This window comes from Siphateles boraxobius, unplaced genomic scaffold (assembly GCF_051911475.1).
Source record: "Siphateles boraxobius isolate OS27281-9 unplaced genomic scaffold, OSU_SipBor_1 33, whole genome shotgun sequence".
Lineage (NCBI taxonomy): Eukaryota > Metazoa > Chordata > Actinopteri > Cypriniformes > Leuciscidae > Siphateles > Siphateles boraxobius.
Genome location: NW_027508953.1, coordinates 5,877,409 through 5,895,727, shown reverse-complemented (window position 1 = coordinate 5,895,727; position 18,319 = coordinate 5,877,409). Strand labels below are relative to the sequence as shown.

At 36.2% G+C, this 18,319-nt stretch overlaps 2 protein-coding genes across 2 annotated transcripts; both read right to left on the bottom strand.

Annotated features, from left to right (window-relative positions):
• Positions 1-28: 28 nt before the first annotated feature.
• On the bottom strand, positions 29-8,620 carry aqp10b (aquaporin 10b). Its single transcript, XM_077195198.1, has 6 exons — positions 6,972-8,620; positions 4,078-4,204; positions 3,867-4,004; positions 3,647-3,765; positions 1,510-1,727; positions 29-843 (listed from the first exon to the last, which is right to left on the bottom strand). Exons 1-6 carry the CDS (start codon positions 7,056-7,058, stop codon positions 600-602), a joined length of 933 nt encoding a protein of 310 aa, XP_077051313.1. The 5' UTR covers positions 7,059-8,620; the 3' UTR covers positions 29-599.
• Positions 8,564-17,624, bottom strand: hax1 (HCLS1 associated protein X-1). The gene is made up of 7 exons (XM_077195199.1): positions 17,426-17,624; positions 15,726-15,985; positions 14,447-14,667; positions 12,206-12,269; positions 11,354-11,475; positions 11,081-11,201; positions 8,564-9,833 (listed from the first exon to the last, which is right to left on the bottom strand). The coding sequence occupies exons 1-7, from the start codon at positions 17,494-17,496 to the stop codon at positions 9,769-9,771; spliced, it is 924 nt and encodes a 307-aa protein (XP_077051314.1). The 5' UTR covers positions 17,497-17,624; the 3' UTR covers positions 8,564-9,768.
• Between the last annotated feature and the right edge of the window lie 695 nt (positions 17,625-18,319).

The following is an 18,319-nucleotide window of genomic DNA, read 5'->3' as shown; positions in this document are numbered from 1 at the left end:
AGAGTTTAATATCAACATAAGCAAAATCTTTGAATGCAATGCAATTTATTATAAAATAAATAATATTTGTAGGTAGAACATTTATAGATAGCACTTTACTATAAGGTCTCAATGCATTTGTCAATACATTAATCATTGTTCATGTTAGTTCACAGTGCATTAATGTTAGCTTATTGTTATTCATCTTAACATTAACAAACAAAAAAAATATTATTGTAAAGCTTTACCGCTTCATTAGAACTGGAATTCTAATTTAGATTTTTGCTTACAAAAGAAAATATAAGGTACTCTTTACTGAACCCCAATTCAGCATTGAATAGATATTGTGCTGCACTGTTTTAAAAAGTAAAGTTTTTAAGACATCATCGAGCCTTCAGGTTTTACAACGCCATTGTTAATACATTTGATTATAAACCTAAAAAAAACACCAACATTACTAGAGATGATGCAGAAGATCACAATAAGGTCATGTATTTCATAAAACTTTGCCAGACAATTACTGTTTTTGTGCTTCCAATTTTTTTTTATAATTTAATACATTTAACACATAAATAGTAACAATTCAGATTCCATCGCGCGTTTGACCGATTCTTTTCACTTTATCTTATATCCGCTGAGGTTATGGAAAAGATCCTTTCCTTGCTGTTTTCTTTAATGGTGTCAAACTTGGACTGCACACCCTCTAACTCCAGAGCTTGCTGGGCCTTCGCTGTCAGGCCTTCAGGATCCATTGGCTCTGAGTCTGGATGATGTACTCCAATCAGCAGCTCAAAAAGTAATGAACCCAGAAGAGCACCAACACATGTTACAACCAACGGTACCCACCACCATCCATGTCCGGCCCTGACAACAAACAGTCTCATGTTAGTGTCCAAAAGTTTTTTTTATTATTATCTGTAAATATATATATACACACCACTGTTCAAAAGTTAGGGGACTATAAGAATTTTTTTATAAACTGTAAAAGGAGCTAGATACTATTATTTTTACAGTAAAAGCAGATCTATTCCACCAAAACTAAACAAATTAACATTATCATAGTGCTGTTCTTTCGAACTCATATGTATCATAGAATCCTGAAAATAATGTATCACGTTTTCCACAAAAATATTAAGCTGCACAACTGTTTTCAACATTGATAAAAATAAGAAATGTGTCTTGAGCACCAAATATTGGAATAATTTCTGAAGGATCATGTGACACTGAAAACTGGAATAATTGCTGCTGACAATTTTGATTTGGCATCACAGGAATGATTTAAATGTTAAATTATATTTAAAAAGATAACAGTTATTTTTTATTTCACAATATTACTGTTTTTACAGAATTTTTGATCAAATAAATGAAGCATATGTGAGCATAAGAGACTTTCAAAAACATTAACAAAAGTTACAGACACCAATTTTTTTAACAGTGGTGTAAAATACACTATAAATAACAAGCAAAGAAAATATTTGAGTGCATAATTAATTGATCAGAAGCCTTTGACATTGTGTGTGTTACACTGACCTGAACACCTCGTCTCCCCAGCCTGCAATGTAAGAAAATAGTCTTGGTCCGATGTCTCGTGCCGGGTTGATGGCATATCCACTGTTAGATCCCATTGAAATGCCGATCACCAGGACAACTGCTCCTACCAGGACAGGCTCAAGACCAGGAGGTGCTGGTGTGTTATGAGGGTCTCCCAATGCAAGAACACATGCTAGAAGAGCGGCTGTGCCAATTATCTGCAGGACAAGCGCAAGTTTTTTAAGAAATCTTTTTAAAGCATTGTGAATGACTTAAAATTTTCTTATATTGTTATTTTGTAAAGGAAACTAACATGCACCAGCTTCTCAAGCGGAGTAAGTGTTATTTTGTCATTGACATACATAGTGTAGAAAATGTTATAAAGACCCATACATTCAACAAGTCACCACACTCTTAAAAGTTCACAAAGTGGGGTTTCGCAGTAATGCCATAGAAGAACCATCTTGGGTTCCCTAAAGAACCTTCCATTGAGTAGTGCTTAGAACAACCTTTGTTTAATTCTGGTCAAAGAACATGTTCAAGGATCTAAATATTCCATTTTGTGCAATGGAACGTTCCATGATTTGTATATTTTCTACATGGAACCATCAATGGCAATATAGAGCCTTTTAGTTGAAGAGTGTACAACACTCCTGGGACTAGAAATCTCAACCATGGAAACACACATACACGATAGCTTTATAACATTGATAACATTCTGTACTTAAAGGTGCTCAAAGCGATGTCACACGTTTTTTAGGCCAAAACATTTTTTATCACATACAACAAACATCTCCTCACTATCCGCTAGCTGCCTGTCCCCTGAACGCACTGTAAAAAAACACGGTCTCTGCAGACACCCCAGGCTCCACAAACGGCAACAAAAACAAACTGGGCTTACCGGCAGGGCTCTGACCGGCACCACAAACATAACAAACTGTTCCAGCCAATAACCGATAAGAAGGGTTTGGGGGTGCGGTTTGGGGGGTTAGTGCGCGGATGAGGAGGAGGGAGGGTCTAGCTAGCCTTCGTTTTGTTTGACAATACTTTAAACGTCAACAAGCGTCAACAAACGTCAACATCGCTTAGTGCACCTTTAAGTAACAAAGAACACTCTTGCAAACCAGTCACTTCAGAGTTTTTGGACCCAAACCTGTCAGAACTCATTAAATTGCAAAGCATGCTGGAATACCGTCGCCACTACAATAGCAATTCCATGAGCTGAGCTGAACGTTTTTTTCCTGATTCAGCCAAACGGAGGTCAGTGTGATCCTGGTGTTGTGAATCCTGAGGTCATTTATCTACTCAAACTACTTCAAAAGAACAATCAGAACAATTCTTTTTAAAGGTGTTCAGAAATGCATTACTTAGTGTTCTGCTAATATTTACTGGCATTGGAACTTACGATTGGTAATTGGCATTACCTCTATTTATGTTAAACCAATCTCAGGATATCAGTAATAATTAGCAGTGGCAGCGTCATGGGCATGTAATTGTGCGTGAATAAAGGATTAGTTAATTTACAAATAGTTGTGAATAGCTAAACAAACCTCTTATGAATTCTTGTCTTGCATAGTTTTGAAAAGTTAAATGCATATGTCTAACTAAATCCGTTACAAGACCAGAAATAAGGATGGACCTTGGTGAAATATTGTGGACCTCTTTCAAATTTTAATATACAAGTAAAATGTGAATATCATGAAGTTGATATTCTTTAGCCTGTTTGAGGGAAGCACTTTATCTGTCGGTAGCACTTTATTTTACAGTCCTGTTTCGCATGAACATACTATGCACTTATTGTAGTAATGACACTAACTGGGTACCCTGAACCTACCCCTAAACCTATTTACCTTACATTACTCAGTACTTTAGTGGGAAAATACAAAATTTTACTTAAATAATAAAGTCTGTCTTTTCTCAGTGTCTGAAACAGGGCGATCAAGGATCCAGTCTCTCTAAACCCCTCCTTTCTGGTCGTGATTCCCAAACAGCTATACACACTACATGAAAGGTAATCTCCGATTAAACATATAGTGGCACTTAATTAGTTATTCATATTTGGTTATGGTGATCTTATGAAAGTCCTGTGTCCTAGTCTGAGCGTTTCAAATAGATTTCCGTTTTATATGTTACTGACCTGGTCTATCACTCCCCCCCATAGACTCAGGTAGTCTGCTGGGTAAGTGGAGAAGATACCGGCTGTGGCAGTGGCACCACTAACTGTTAGCTGCCCTCCAGTGAAGTCCATTATGGCATCTAAACATAATACATACTGTATGAATAAGTGCCTTCATTTGGATGTACTTACTGTCCAGTATTTTTATATAGAGATTACATATAGGCCAACCTGCACTCACCATAGTACTGAAGAGCAACGGTTGCTGCGGCCAGAAATGAACCTAAAAGCTGTGACCACACATAGAAAGGAAAACGAGTCCAGGAGAATCTGCCCAGGACACACAGGCTGAGGGAAACAGCTGGATTCAGGTGAGCTCCTTAAACAGATGAGAAATATTTTATTTTACAAGGACATATTTAATATACACAGCTGTACTGGAGAGTTTATACCTGATACCCCTTTTGCAATGTAGATTCCAAATGTGGTGCCCAGTGCAAATCCGAGGTTGATTGACAGGTAGTCGCCCTTAGTGTTTTGAGAGGTTGTTACCTGGGCAACTGAGCCACACCCAAAAAGCTGGAGTGTAGAGACATGACATCAAGATATTTTAATGAAATAATTTGGTGTGAACGTGTATGAAGCTTTATGGCACAATGAGATTGTTTTATGCAGTTCCTGAGAAGAGGCAAAAGATTAATAGATAAGTATTTCAACGTCTTCAAAGATTGACCTCTAGAATATTGCTGAAATTCTTTCCACATGTCCTACTGAAGAGATGTAATGTGCACAAGGCAGTACATTTTCAGATAATAGGATAAAATATATATATAGTTTTAAAGTGCTTTACCATTTACATAACACTTTACAGTAAAGTTCCTATTATTAGTAAACTGTATTTAACATGAACTAGCAAGGAAAAACACTTTCCTTGAATGTATTAATCTTAGTTAATATGAATTTCAAAATGTAATAATACATTATTAGAATCAAAACTTGTATCTGTTAATATTGTTTAATGGACCAGACAGTAACATAGTGTCGGCCCAGATCCGGCCCGCATCTGGTACACGAGGATTCCACACGGCCCAGAAGTGGGCCGGATCTGGGCCGACACTTCAACTTCAACTTTTATTTATTTATATAGCACATTTAATAGCAACGTTGTTGCCCAAAGTGCTTCGCAGTTAACTTAAAACAAACATGTATAAAACATTTATCAAGCTCAGCAGATGAAGGCATGACTACACACTCTTGGACATACCCCTCACACACTGTATAATGACATCAGTGTAGAGAGAAATAAAACTAGATAAAAATAAGTTATATGTACAATACCCTTAACTAAAAGCTAAGTTAAAAAGATACGTTTTTAACTGAGACTTAAAAATGTCTATTGTTTGAGCTAGCCGGATATGAAGGGGAAGACTGTTCCACAACTGAAAAAGCTTGGTCACCCTTTGACTTCTTTTTAGAATAGGGTTAGAATTTTTTTTAGAATTAGACAGTCAGCAAAAGTTGGTTTGTTGATCTTAATGTCCTAACTGGTATGTAAGACCCTAAAAGGTCAACAATGTAGTTTGGGGACATGTTATACAATGCTTTAAAAGCCATTAATAAAATCTTATAATCGATCCTGACCTGAACCGGCAGCCAATGAAGAGAGAATAATACTGGAGTAATGCATAATGTCAGAAGTCTGGCTGCGGCATTCTGCACCAGCTGCAGATGTGATATAGTGCTCTCTTTTATTTGATTCTTCTTTAATCTTCTTGTTCTTCTTCTTCAGAGGTACTACACAGACGGCATAGTTGACGTTGACAGACCCCTGCATAGAGAGAGTTGCAGTAGTCCAGTCTTAACGTAATAAAAGCATGGACGACGACCTCCAAATCTTTAAAACTAAGAAAGGGTTTTATCTTAGAAATCAATCTAAGCTGATAAAAACTATTCTTTACAACATAATTTATCTGTTTATCAAAGATGAGTCGATTATTACACCAAGATTTCTCACACTATCTTTCGCCGTCATTTCTAATGGAGCAAGAGTAGCCATACTGGCTATCTTCTCTTTGAACTTTGGTGGACAAATTATTATAATTTCAAACTTTTTTTTCCATTAAGTTGAAGAAAGTTTTTAGATAGCCAAACTTAAAGCTCATTCAAACAGTACAACGAGGACTTGAGGGACTGTTCGTTCCCGACTTTGAGAGGTAGATAAATCTGTGTGTAGTCTGCATGATAGGAAATGACATAGCGACGGCAAATAGAACCCAAAGGACGCATGTACAAACAAAGACACTGTTGCTGTCTGGGCCTGAGCTCACATTAGTTATCAAAAATACAACTGTTCGTTGATAGTTCATGTTACAGTTTTTTATTCGATAATCGATTTGGTACTATTTTCATCAAGATGTAAAAACGCTTAGTACAAAACTGATCACACTTGTAACAGTCATTCTTTAGAAACCTGACCTCATGCTTTCATTCTAGTTTTATATATTTTTATTCTTACTAATTATTGTTTCAAAACACACATATATAATATGAAGCATTTGGTTTATCACCGAAACACATCAGTATGATTTTCTTTCAATTTAGTACTTTTAACAATCAGTTAATTTAGCAACAAACAATGCAAGATACATGTTTAAATCACCCTTATTGCTGAATTAATTACAATAATGGCCACAGATTAGAAAATACACTTACATTATAACATTATGTAATTACATTATGTAATTGAATCCATAATGTTTGTATATATCTATAAATGTGCATGCACACACTTTGAACACAGTGGTTATCATCTAAGATAAATCACTTATGTAAAAACTATTTATTACATTTGGTTACCCATATCGGAAATTGCAGATATCTGTAAGTGTACCAAATGATTCATTGATTAACCATTAAATTCAGTTGGATTAAATAATAGACAAATGTATTAAACTGAACAAGAAGAGATGCAAATTAAAAGTTTGATAGTAAGCATGAAATGCAGTTACTGTGAATGAAACATTTATATTAAACTTATTTTGACTTTGTGATTTTGTGGATTGTACTAACAGAAATGAAAATATGCAAAAATGTTTGAAAAAAGTGCACCTTTGATGAACTGTTGTGATATTGTTGTGATATGTTGTGATACAAGTACACTGTTATTATTTGTGAACATTTTCTAGGAATCTCTAAATTCTACACCTTGTTTTAATGGCAAGTATAACACATTGATTAAACATGAGATTTTGAAAGTATTTTCTTGTAAAATGTGCTTAAATTTTTTTACAGGGTTAATGACACATTTCCATATAATAAAATACAGATATGAAGATTACAGACTTACTATCAAAACATAGACTCCGAAAAATTCAGCCAGACATTCTCTGATCAAGCTGCTCTTGATTCGGCATCTCCTCAGCAGACGATCCATTATTTCTACCCTCTGTACTTTGTGTTTTTCTGTTCGTTTACAACAAGAGTAAATGCAGGCCGGGAGATTGGGGATTGCAGACAGATGATCCTCAGGGCTCCATTGAGAAGGTCCCAGTCAGCACCTCAGAGAACGCATGGTCTTCTGTTTGGATAAGTATCACACCACATAGGTAAACTCAGACTATCTGTTGTGGTTAGTGTGTTTTATGTGTGCGTCTGGGGAAGGAATGACAATTACATGTAGTACATTGCCCTTTTGTAATAAAACGACAAGTAGTTTATTGTTAACTTTTATCTGTGATGCACTGCTGGTTTATACAAGACTCAGCATAAATCATCTACTCTGTTTATTTTGAAAGAAAAGTAAAGGTTCTATTTTTTGCCAATTCATGCAAAATACCTCTCCCTTTCTATAGTCAGAGTACAATAGGGCAAAACAGAAGATGCCTTGTTCTCAGCTGAACCATTTATGCAGGGATTTGGCGGACCAACGTCCTATAGATTTGAGCTCCATCACACTTGCCAGGAAGTTTCTAGTGTGTCTGAAGACCTTGATTCGCTGGTTTCAGGTGTGTTTAATAGGGGTTGGGGATCTGCAAATCTGCAGGACGTTGGTCCACCAGGAGCAGGTTTGGACAACCCCACATTTATCCATTAACCAATATCTAACCATTTTTTATGTTGTCTCATAACTACCATTCATAACAGATGTTTTTTTTATCTCTTGGTAAATTTGTTCTCAGACCCATTTCCTCTGTGTTTCTTAATGAACTAATTAAGCAAAGCTACACATCTGACGTGTAAATGTTTGACCCTGGTGTCCATGATTGCCTCCAGAATAGTTAATGTGTCCATGCAGCTGTTCTCAGTGTTCCCATTATATGTAGTCTTGACAATGGACCAAAAAAATGTGATTTCTGACAAAAAAAGTGGCCCATAAACATAATTCGGACACTTTCTACACTGGTTACTCCGCTGATTTAAAAAAAAAAATCACTTTTTTTGAGGTAAACTCAGTTTTGAGGTAAACTTATATCTGTCTTAGTAGGAGATAATCATTAGATAACGGAGTATAAAGTAAATCTCCATAAAGTTGATGTCACTGGTATTTCATCTGTCACTAGATAAAGATCAAATTGGGTGCAAAGCTAACCAATGCTCACAATCATGGGTGTGATACGTACCATAACCATGTGTACCAGGCTTCGTGTTCATCTGTGAGATTTTCACTGTTTCTGTTCATTGTTAAAACACTTTAAATAGCTACCTGTTAAAAATGAAAAATGTTTAGTGAACTATTGTTTACTTTTCTTAGCTCATGTTGTCAGTATTGCTCTAAATGCGACACACTGTCATAAACAGATAGAAAATCTCTAGACTGGTAAGTCTATGTGGCAGAACTGGGTGAAACTTTGTGTTGCTAAACATACAACACTGCTATTCATCATATACTGGAAAGACACTGACTAACAGGAACCTGAAACAACTGCACAACAATATATATAGTTTTTTCCAGATTTATTTGCTACATTATTTTTACAAAACGTTGAAGGGCTTTTACTACTTCCTTATTTTAAAGTCCCCCTAGTCAATCATGTTATCCCTGAAAACTCACATTTGATCACCAAAATTATATATTTTAATGTTTTCCTTGAAAAAAAATCTGTCATACCTTAAAATAGCTTGAATGCAACTCTACACCGTTGCCTCATGTAGTACACTGTTCTAAGAATATGCAAATTAGCCCCGCCTCCACTCACTCACACCAGATCCATTTGTTGACGATCACACATTGACGTGATTGGTTAAAAGGTAGTTTGTGACGTCAGAAACACCAGCGATTTCAAACAGCGTTTTTGATTCACTGCAGTTTTAAGGAGAAAATACTCAGCAATGGTTTTGACATGAATTTGCACATTAATATGCTTTTCTTAAAGCATATTAAAAACACCACATAGATATATAAAAAACATTAAAAGCTGGATTTTCACCACAAGACCATTGAGTTCTGTAATAAAATATAAAGTTACATCCAGGTTCACATTCAAAAGTTACATCCAGGTTCACATTCAACAAGAAACCTTTACATTTGAATGATTTTAACAAGCCGCAAAAATACAGATGAACGAACTGTGTTCACTACTTTTCAACCCTTTTGCATCAGTGTAACTATTGTTAGACTAGAGAGACTATTATTATTTATCAATATTGACCTGTTCTCTTAAATTAATGTTATTTAAGGAAATTACCAACTTAAGACTGCGAAGCATCCCACCTTCCGCACAAAAGAAAATCAAGGCAAATCCCTTTTTTTCCTTTATTTCAATTTATATATATATATTATACTGTGGCCCATCATCTGCAGTCTCACGAAATCTTCTTTACCAACAAATTGAAAATGTGTATCAGTCCTTGTCAAAACACTGTGGCTCCAACCACTACCTCAAAGTTCAGGAAATTGATATAATTATTTATACATCCTTCATGGAAATTATATTCAAAAGAAAAAAGTAGGTAAAGTGATCAGGGTCATTTTGTGGCAGAAACTAATTGTTGTTTACTCATATCATCAAGACTGGATCTCCACATATACATTGAAGAATTCAAACAGACATAAGAATGAAAATATTTACTAATTATCATTGTAGCTGGCAGTTGATAGGTTTGCTGAGAAAGAGATTGTCCTTTGGTTTGTGTCCAGAGCCCTTTCATCCTCGAAAGCCTCTGAAGAACTTAGAAAACACTGAGAAATCATCCTGCATGTCAGAACGGCCTGAAAGATGCAGAAAATACATTACTGGGTGATTCAAGAAAACAAAACTGATCTTATAAAAGTTTGAGGAATATAACGCCGATATTTTAAAACGTCTATACATCCTATATTAACAAGAATGTGTTTTAAATAGTCTAAATTCTACAATGTTTATATTAAAGTCCCTGTAAAGTCAAAATGAAGTATGTGTTCTGAGTTTGTAATATCACAGAAAAATGTGTTATTAGACACCCAGCCAAATTTGAATGATAAAAAAGCCGGCAAGTACATAAAATAAGCTATCAAAATCTTGAAAAAATGAGCAGTAGTCTCTGCTCTCAAACGCTGGGGGCGTGTCCGCTGGCTGCGCTGAAACCACGCCCACTCGCGGGACAGCTGCCGTTGCCACACTCAACTGTCACCCGCTACAGCCGGAATGGATGCTCCTAGCAGCTTATTAGGTTAATTATAACATAAGCGCACAAGGCTTACACTCATTGGTGGGCACACACTGCCGATGATGGCACCAGCTGTCGGCGCGACGGGAGGATAAAGGCCGAGGCGGGAGATAGTCGGTTCGGCCCCATTCACCAGTAACAGCGGATTATCAGTGAATCCCAGTTGTCTCCGACGAAAGTTTATAAAACTATCCCGTGTAAAATGATCACTACAGAGGCGGGTTTTGGTGGTGATCCTCAGCTATCTATCAAGGTGGCTCTTCACAAAATGAATCCACCTCTTCTTGATGTGATCGTTTTTAGGAAATTTAAATAAGAACACTGATCTGTTTTGTACGTTATTGCATCCGGGTAGTGCGCATTTCCGTGACGAAGACATAGCTAACTAGCAAACTGTAAGCTGTAGTAACTAATAATACTGACAGTAACTCGCGATTGAGCGGCAAACTCATGCGAATGTGCTCTATTTATATTGTTAGGGGAGCGGCCAGCCTCAGGGGCTCCGGTGCGTCATCAGGTAGGGGCGGGGCCAGGAGCTCAGGCACTCCAGTGCGTCATCGAGTACCCTTTTAGCCCCGCCCAAAAAGTCCGTAAAATATCAATGGTGAAAAACTGTTTAACGGTCTAACTCCACAATTCAGTACTTCACAGTTCGCAGTCTTTGTAATGTGTTTTAGCAATACATTTCTAACATTTATAATGTGTTTAGAATTTTTTTTTTAATTGCCTTTACAGGGACTTTAAATAAAAATTTTATCTTTTACCTTTGTGACCACACATGGGGAAAAGTGTTGGCTAGAAATGGCTAACCTGGCATGAGAGGACCAGACTGATCTTGCGGCCCATCTTGGACACCAGAACCCCCTGAGATGGTCACTGTAGTCTCTTCATTACCTTCACCGTCTCTGACTGTTCGCCTTTCTTCTACTGTCTACACACACACACACACACACACACACACAATCTCTATTACTACTTGTTAGACACCATCTGGACGTGTGGCATTTTGAGCCTTGCTGAACATTATTAAGATATTTGTAATCAGAAATACTTTTGTGGATCAAATTATACAGGAACACTCACTCCATCTTGTCTGACCACCTTGGTGACGCTGACAGACTTAAAGAACGACCTCGTCTTTGGCTGTGAAGGTGCTGGAGTCAATATCTGATCCAGCCCAACTGAAGACACCTGCGAGTCCAGATCTGAGGGTGGAGCCAGAAGTCAAAAGGTTTTTGTAAACCGAAGACAATTTATAGCAGTTGCATCAATGATATCAAGCAAGAAATTAGGAAATCAAGGCCTATTCATTCAAAGGTTTGAATTGTCAGTAGGGTAACCAAGGATAACACGAAAATAACATTTCATTGTCAAGTCAGCTTTTTTTATTTAGCACTTCACAGTAATTCAGCTTCAGTGTTGATTCGGTTCAGTTCAATAACTGTGTAAAGTTTATCAATTATGAAATGTGTTTTATTCAGCTATAAGTGGCTCTTCAGAAAACAATGGTCATTATTCAGTTCAATGTTGATTCATTCAGTTCAATAACAGTGTCAAATTTGCACAACTCGTCAATTATGAAATGAAGTGGATTCAGCAATAAAGCAGCTCTAGTGTCATCATCCAGTTCAATTTAGTTATGTATTCATCCAATAGTGTCAGTGCAGTCTAATCAATAATATTATTGAATATGAAGTTTCTTTGCTTTTGCTTTTTTTCCAACTCCTTCATATTAAGTCTGAATTTTTAAACTGCAGTGATCTACCATTCTTTTATTCAAAGTTTTGCATGTCGAACAATAGATTAAAGCATCTAAACTTCTTCATGAATTACAATTTTTTTTATTTCATTTGAATAAATTGTGGTGAATCTTTTTTTTTTTTCAGAACATTACTGTCTGTACTTGCATTTATCTCATAAAAACATGATCATTACCTCCATCCTCTTTTTTCTCGTTCTCCTTCGGTCTTAATAGACCATCTTTCCAAAGATCATGAAACTAAAAATTAAAAGAAGAAAATCAGATCAGAAAACAGTATAGAATGACTCTGAAACAGACGTGTCCAAACCTGCTCCTGAATAGCCATTATCCTTCAGGACACTGGCCTGGAAGTTTCCAGTATGCCTAGTAAGAGTTTGGCTGCATCCGAAATCACATACATCCCTACTATATAGTAGGTGAAAAACAATGGACACTTTACTATCCCATGAGGCCACATCATGACAATAAATGTATTACGCCCGGATAACATTTATACTACACATTTACATAGAATGTACTTTTTATTGGTTGTGAAGTGATTACTAATACAAAATATGTACCAACTTAAAGTGCCCCTATTATGGATTTTTGAAAATTACCTTTCATGTAGTGTGTAACATAGCTCTAAGTGAATGAAAACATCGTGCAAAGTTTTAAATCTGAAAGTGCACCATATATTAAGTCTTTCAAAAGTAAAAGTCGACTCTGAGTCAATGAAATGAATCGTTTTTCAAACGAGTCATAAGCCGTTTCGTTGTGACGTCAAGACGAAACGTTAGCATATTGCCTGACCAATTATTGCGTGCGCAGACACCAGGGAAACTTGAACCTCAAACCTGCAGCTGATTCCTGTGGACACTGGATAGCATCATGTCGAGAAGATGCTGTGCTCTATAATGTGAAGGTAAAGCCAGTTTTTTTCACTGCCCAAGGACGAGCATGTGTAGAATCAGTGGTTAAAATTTATCTTTACCACGATATCACAGCAGTATAATCCTAAACTTTTGCTGTGCTCCCTTTATTTTACTGACGGCTGCTTCTCAAATCTCGGAGTTCAATGCAGGATTCGGGTTGAATAACTAGTTCTTCCAATGTTTCATCATCGGACTCGCGCTCGCCTCAGGACATGCAGAGCTGACGTTGTTATGGCAGTGGGCGTTTTTGTTTTCGACGCACTGTACACGGTAAACCAATCACAACAGACTGAGCTGTCTGGCCAATCAGTACAGAGTAGCTCGCGGAAAGGAGGGATTTAGAGGGATTGATTCATTTGACGAGTTGTTTGAGAATCATTGAAAATGTGATGATGTGCAAATGTATATTATGAGAAAATTAAACAGTTTTTTTTACCTTTGATGCACGTAAACATGTTGTATGAGACTCCACAACAACATTAGGAAACTTTAAAATAGCATAATAGGGGCCCTTTAAAGGATTAGTTCACCTCAAAATGAAAATTTCCTAATAATTTACTCACCCCAATGCCATCCAAGATATCCATGTCTTTCTTTCCTCAGTGGAAGAGAAAATAAGTTTTTTGAGAAAAACATTTCTGGATTTTTCTTCGAATAATGGACTTCAATGGCAACCAAAATCAAGTCCAAATCAATGCCATTTCAAAGGTCTTTGAAGTGCTTCAACGGGCTGTGCACGATCCCAGCTGAGGAAGAGGGTCTTATCTAGCGAAACGATAGGTCATCCCCCCCCCAAAATTACTTTTTAACTACAATTGTTCGGATTGAGCTGATCTGCAACGCACCGGGAACTACGTCATCACGTAGAAAGGTCACGCTCGATGTCGCCGGCGTCGGGATTTAAACACCCAGGATACGCACACGTAAGGACCATTTTAAACAATAATATGACACAAAGACATAAATATGCAATTCATCATACAATACAATCCTACTTCGCACAGTCGCTTTGTAAACAATGGGGCGGTACTTCCGCCAGCGGCGGCATCATCGAGCGTGACCTTGACGTAGTTCCCGGCTCATTGCAGATAAGCTCAATCCAAACAATTGTAGTTAAAAAGTATATATATATATATATATATATATATATATATATATATATATATATATATATATATATACATATACATACTTCAAAACGTTGGTTGCCATTGAAGTCCATTATTTGAAGAAGAATCCAGAAATGTTTTCCTCAAAAAACTTAATTTCTCTTCCTCTGAGGAAAGAAAGACATGGTTATCTTGGATGGCATTGGGGTGAGTAAATTATTAGGAAATTTTCATTTTGAGGTGAACTAATCCTTTAAGAGAGTATGTGATTTCAGACGCAGCCTATGATGAGCTGGTTCAGGTGTGTTTAATAGAAGTTGAAGCTAAACTGCAGGACAGACCTGGATTCGACACCCTTGCTCTAAAAGTCCACCGAATCACTTTGATTCACCTTTGAGAAGGGGCTCCACTGGGGAAAGGGGCTGCTGGGACCTTGTGGAGATGAGGAATCCTTGTCCTTTGGTGCCACAGAGGGGGGAGGGAGGGGTGGATTGTAGGGTGAGCTCTCAGGAGACTTCAACATGAAATCTCTGAACGGGTTACTACTTCCTGTCCCACTCCTGCCTTTCTCGACACCTTCCTGAGGAGGCGGAGCTTCTATTGATGGGGCATCTGTTGGGCAGGGGAATGATTAAAATACTATTAAAAAAAATCATTTACATTTTAAATTAGTTTTAATTTTTTTTATTTCAAGTTTTATTTTAATTTTGTTGTAGCTTTTTGGCTTTTAAAAAAATAATGTATATCTCTATTTTTATAGAATAAAAATGTATTTTTTGTTAATTTAATACATCAATTAAACTAAATGAAAAAAGGAATGTTCCCTCTGCAACAAGCTGAAATAAAATAAGATTTTTTTATATTTGATTGATTTCAGTTCATGTTCATTTTATTTCAAGTAATGAAAATGTTTGTTTTATAGTTTTACTTTAAGTTAACTATAATAAACCTCACTTTAAATAGATTATTATATCTTAGTGACATGCTTATTACCCTTCAGCTAAAAACGGATATCTTCTGCATTTTTACCGTTCATTTACACGACAACGGCGTTTTGGGGGCCTGAAAACAAAAACTTTTGAAAATGGGTTTTGAAAACGATACCATTATCGTCTCCTTGTAAACTACAAAAACATGAATTTGTGAAAACGGTGACATCATACACATGCATATTATGTCTTCAGTCTATAGGTGTGTAGTGTTTCTTTACAAAGTGACATCGCCACCTACTGGCCTTGAAGCATAATACAGCATTTTTAGTTGTTTTTGTGGATCCTTGTGAACGGGATCGTTTTGACAAAGTTGTTGTCTGTATGCAAAAAACGCAAAGGAAAAACTTTTCCGTTTTAAGCAAATCTTTGTCGTGTAAACCTACTCTTAGAGTGTATAACTATGTTTGCCTAACACATTGTGTTTTGTCTGTGTGTATTACATGTATAGAGCTTATTACTTTTGTGATTTATATAGCAGGTATCTTCTATCTATTTACATTCTCATTTGATTATACTGAGATGACTACTTGAAATGTATTCAACCATCATCGAATCAGCTTATATAATCTTAATTAAATCATGCAAGATGTAAAGATGCCTAGAAAAATACTTTGCGCACAACAGAAAAAAAAACATCACTGCAAATAAACATAAACTTGAGGAACAGAGCAAACGCACCTCTATGTCCAAATCCACGGCCCTCATCAAATCGACCTAGACCAGCAAAGATCTCCTCCATGTCCCTGAAGATCTGGCCGAACAGCTGAGGTTCCTCGAAGCGCATCCCACCGGGCCCAACGCTGAAACCAAATCTGAAGGCATCATCTAGCGGGTCCCGGTGTGGCCTATTAAAGTCATCGTAGTGAAAACCACTGTCATTGTCTTCATCTTCATCATCATCATCATCTTCATGAATCATCCCATCAAAGAAGGGGTCCCTGATTAAAACGCATTCAAATTAGCAAATCAATCTGAACTAAACAATGTCAATGTAGTGTATTAATCAGCAGGAAAAATAAATACACCAAGCCAACAAGGTCTATATTTGCATTTAGAAGTAATACTTCATTTAGCCTACATGTGAAAATAATTTTTTGCATTTTTCATAAAACATTAAACACTTTAATTAATTAATAAAGAAAGAAATACCTCAAAGTGACAGGTAACATTTTTTTTAACAAAGTGCATTAGATACCAGATACAGTTTGTTTATCTTTTTATAATAGGATAGTAAAACAATCTGTTAAAGTGTCATCTGAGGCTGGATTTCTCATTCTTCATCTTCATTATTACTATTTTTTACATTTTATAATAATAATTTATGATACAATTAAGAACGTTTTAGCACCAGCCCAATGTTATTTATGTACTACGTGTCAAAGTAAAACTGAAAGAGAGGACCATGCAGTGCCGGCGGAATGGGGGGGCATTAGGGGGCAATGCCCCCCCAAATTGAATTATGATATAATTTACAAAATAATATCAGTTAAATTTAATTCACATTTCAGTGAGAAATAATAAAAATATATGCCTACAAACTGCTCATTAGCTGAAAATATAATAAAGCCGACCTAAAACCACAGTGTGGCGCTGTGAGAAAGCAGAATATAGATGTGTAGCTTTTTCTCTCTCTTCCGCCAGTGAGATAGCAGTTAAACTACTATCCTGTCAGTGAGAGACTGTGCGCATGTTCGTTAGCTTTGTTTATAATAAAGCTGTGGTCAGAGTAGGTCTTGCAATTTTTTGTATAGGCCTATTTAACCCTTATTTAATCAAATTTCTTAAGAGTTGCACGTCTTGCAACAATGTGTAATGGTTTATGTGTTTATTTTATGGATTGCACTACTTCATGGTAATAGCTAACAGAAAAGGCAGTAGCAATAATAAATATTGGATATCTGATATCCGAAAAAAAGTCCCCATACCTAGTGCCCACCCATTGAAAATAAATGCCCCCCTGCTGAGCGCAGTCTGAAGCCGGTGTTCTGTCTATGTCTTCACCTATTTTAGCAATTTGACTCAAAAAACAGCACAAAAATGTATTACAAAATCATTCATAACTGTGCCGACAAACAAAAATACTTTAAAATATAACAATGCTATAGTTTATTTGTATAAAACAGTCACCAAGAGTTTATTTCTATTGACACCAAATTAGCCTAACACGTTACCCTATAGAAACAGCCAGACATAAAAGCAATATGAAGTGTTGAGAAATATTGTGAAGCATGTTACTTTACTTTATTTTAACACTATGCACAATGTTATTGCTTATATCTTATTATTATTAGTTTGTTATAATGATATACGACATAATAGCTGTTAAGAGTCAACTGTCAGGTAACATTTCCACACATTGAACTGTTAGGCAGACTCACCTGCGGGCATCACCACGATAATGACCACCGGGAACCCCGAAAAACCCACGAAAGAGATCAAATACGCTCATTTAAGGACGAGGTATCCAGTGATCCTTCACATATGGCACCATAACAAAGTTGCATCAGACATCCAGGACACCGAGGAAATCCTACGAGATCTTTCTACCGGAAAACAGATTTCAAAATAGAAGTCCGTACATTGCATTAGCGCATGCCTTCTACGTCATTATCGGCTAATAAAACAGGACATGTAATACCTTTTCAAACTTTAGATAAATTAAAAATAACACAAAGAATATTTTAAATAAATTATCCAGTTGCATTATATTGCATTGAGGAATATGACTTGAGAAAAGTTAGTCACCTTTTTATCGTTTAAGTCAGTTTACACATTCATGAGGGGAAACAGGTTTATAATGTTTTAAAAAATCTTCACCACTTGCTACTTTAATAAATAAACCCCCATAAACTTTATTAAAATTCACTAGCATAATATAATTTCTCCACTTCACTATCATGGAAGTTTATGTATGCATAAAATAATGTGTAAACATTATGAAATGTGAAGAAAATGTATTAACTTGACTACAATGTAGTCAATGGCAATAATCTTTATTGTTAATCCATGGATAAACCCATGTTTTTTTTTTTGAAGGGCAAATAAAGCTGCTTATTTCAAATGAGACCTACAACCTCAAATTTCTCTGTGAGTATTTGGAATTAAGCATATTAATTTTCGCCATCAGTTGCTACAATCAAATCAAACCCCCAACTAGCATTTTAAATCATACCTTTCAAGACACTGGTTTCATGTATGGCAACAATTTGACTTTAATATCACAAGATGCATGTTAGAAATTCTCTAAAGCTTTTTCTATGCAAAGAATGAAC

Excerpts from the sequence above, each read along its gene's own strand:
- aqp10b (XM_077195198.1), bottom strand. The coding sequence starts at position 7,058 with ATGGATCGTCTGCTGAGGAGATGCCGAATCAAGAGCAGCTTGATCAGA. Across the intron at positions 4,005-4,077 it reads CATTGCAAAAGGGGTATCAG|GAGCTCACCTGAATCCAGCT; the intron begins GTATAAACTCTC and ends CATCTGTTTAAG. Across the intron at positions 844-1,509 it reads TGGGGAGACGAGGTGTTCAG|GGCCGGACATGGATGGTGGT; the intron begins GTCAGTGTAACA and ends GTTTGTTGTCAG.
- hax1 (XM_077195199.1), bottom strand. The coding sequence starts at position 17,496 with ATGAGCGTATTTGATCTCTTTCGTGGGTTTTTCGGGGTTCCCGGTGGT. Across the intron at positions 15,986-17,425 it reads TATCGTGGTGATGCCCGCAG|GGACCCCTTCTTTGATGGGA; the intron begins GTGAGTCTGCCT and ends CGTTTTAATCAG. Across the intron at positions 12,270-14,446 it reads AGTGGAGCCCCTTCTCAAAG|TTTCATGATCTTTGGAAAGA; the intron begins GTGAATCAAAGT and ends TTTAATTTTTAG.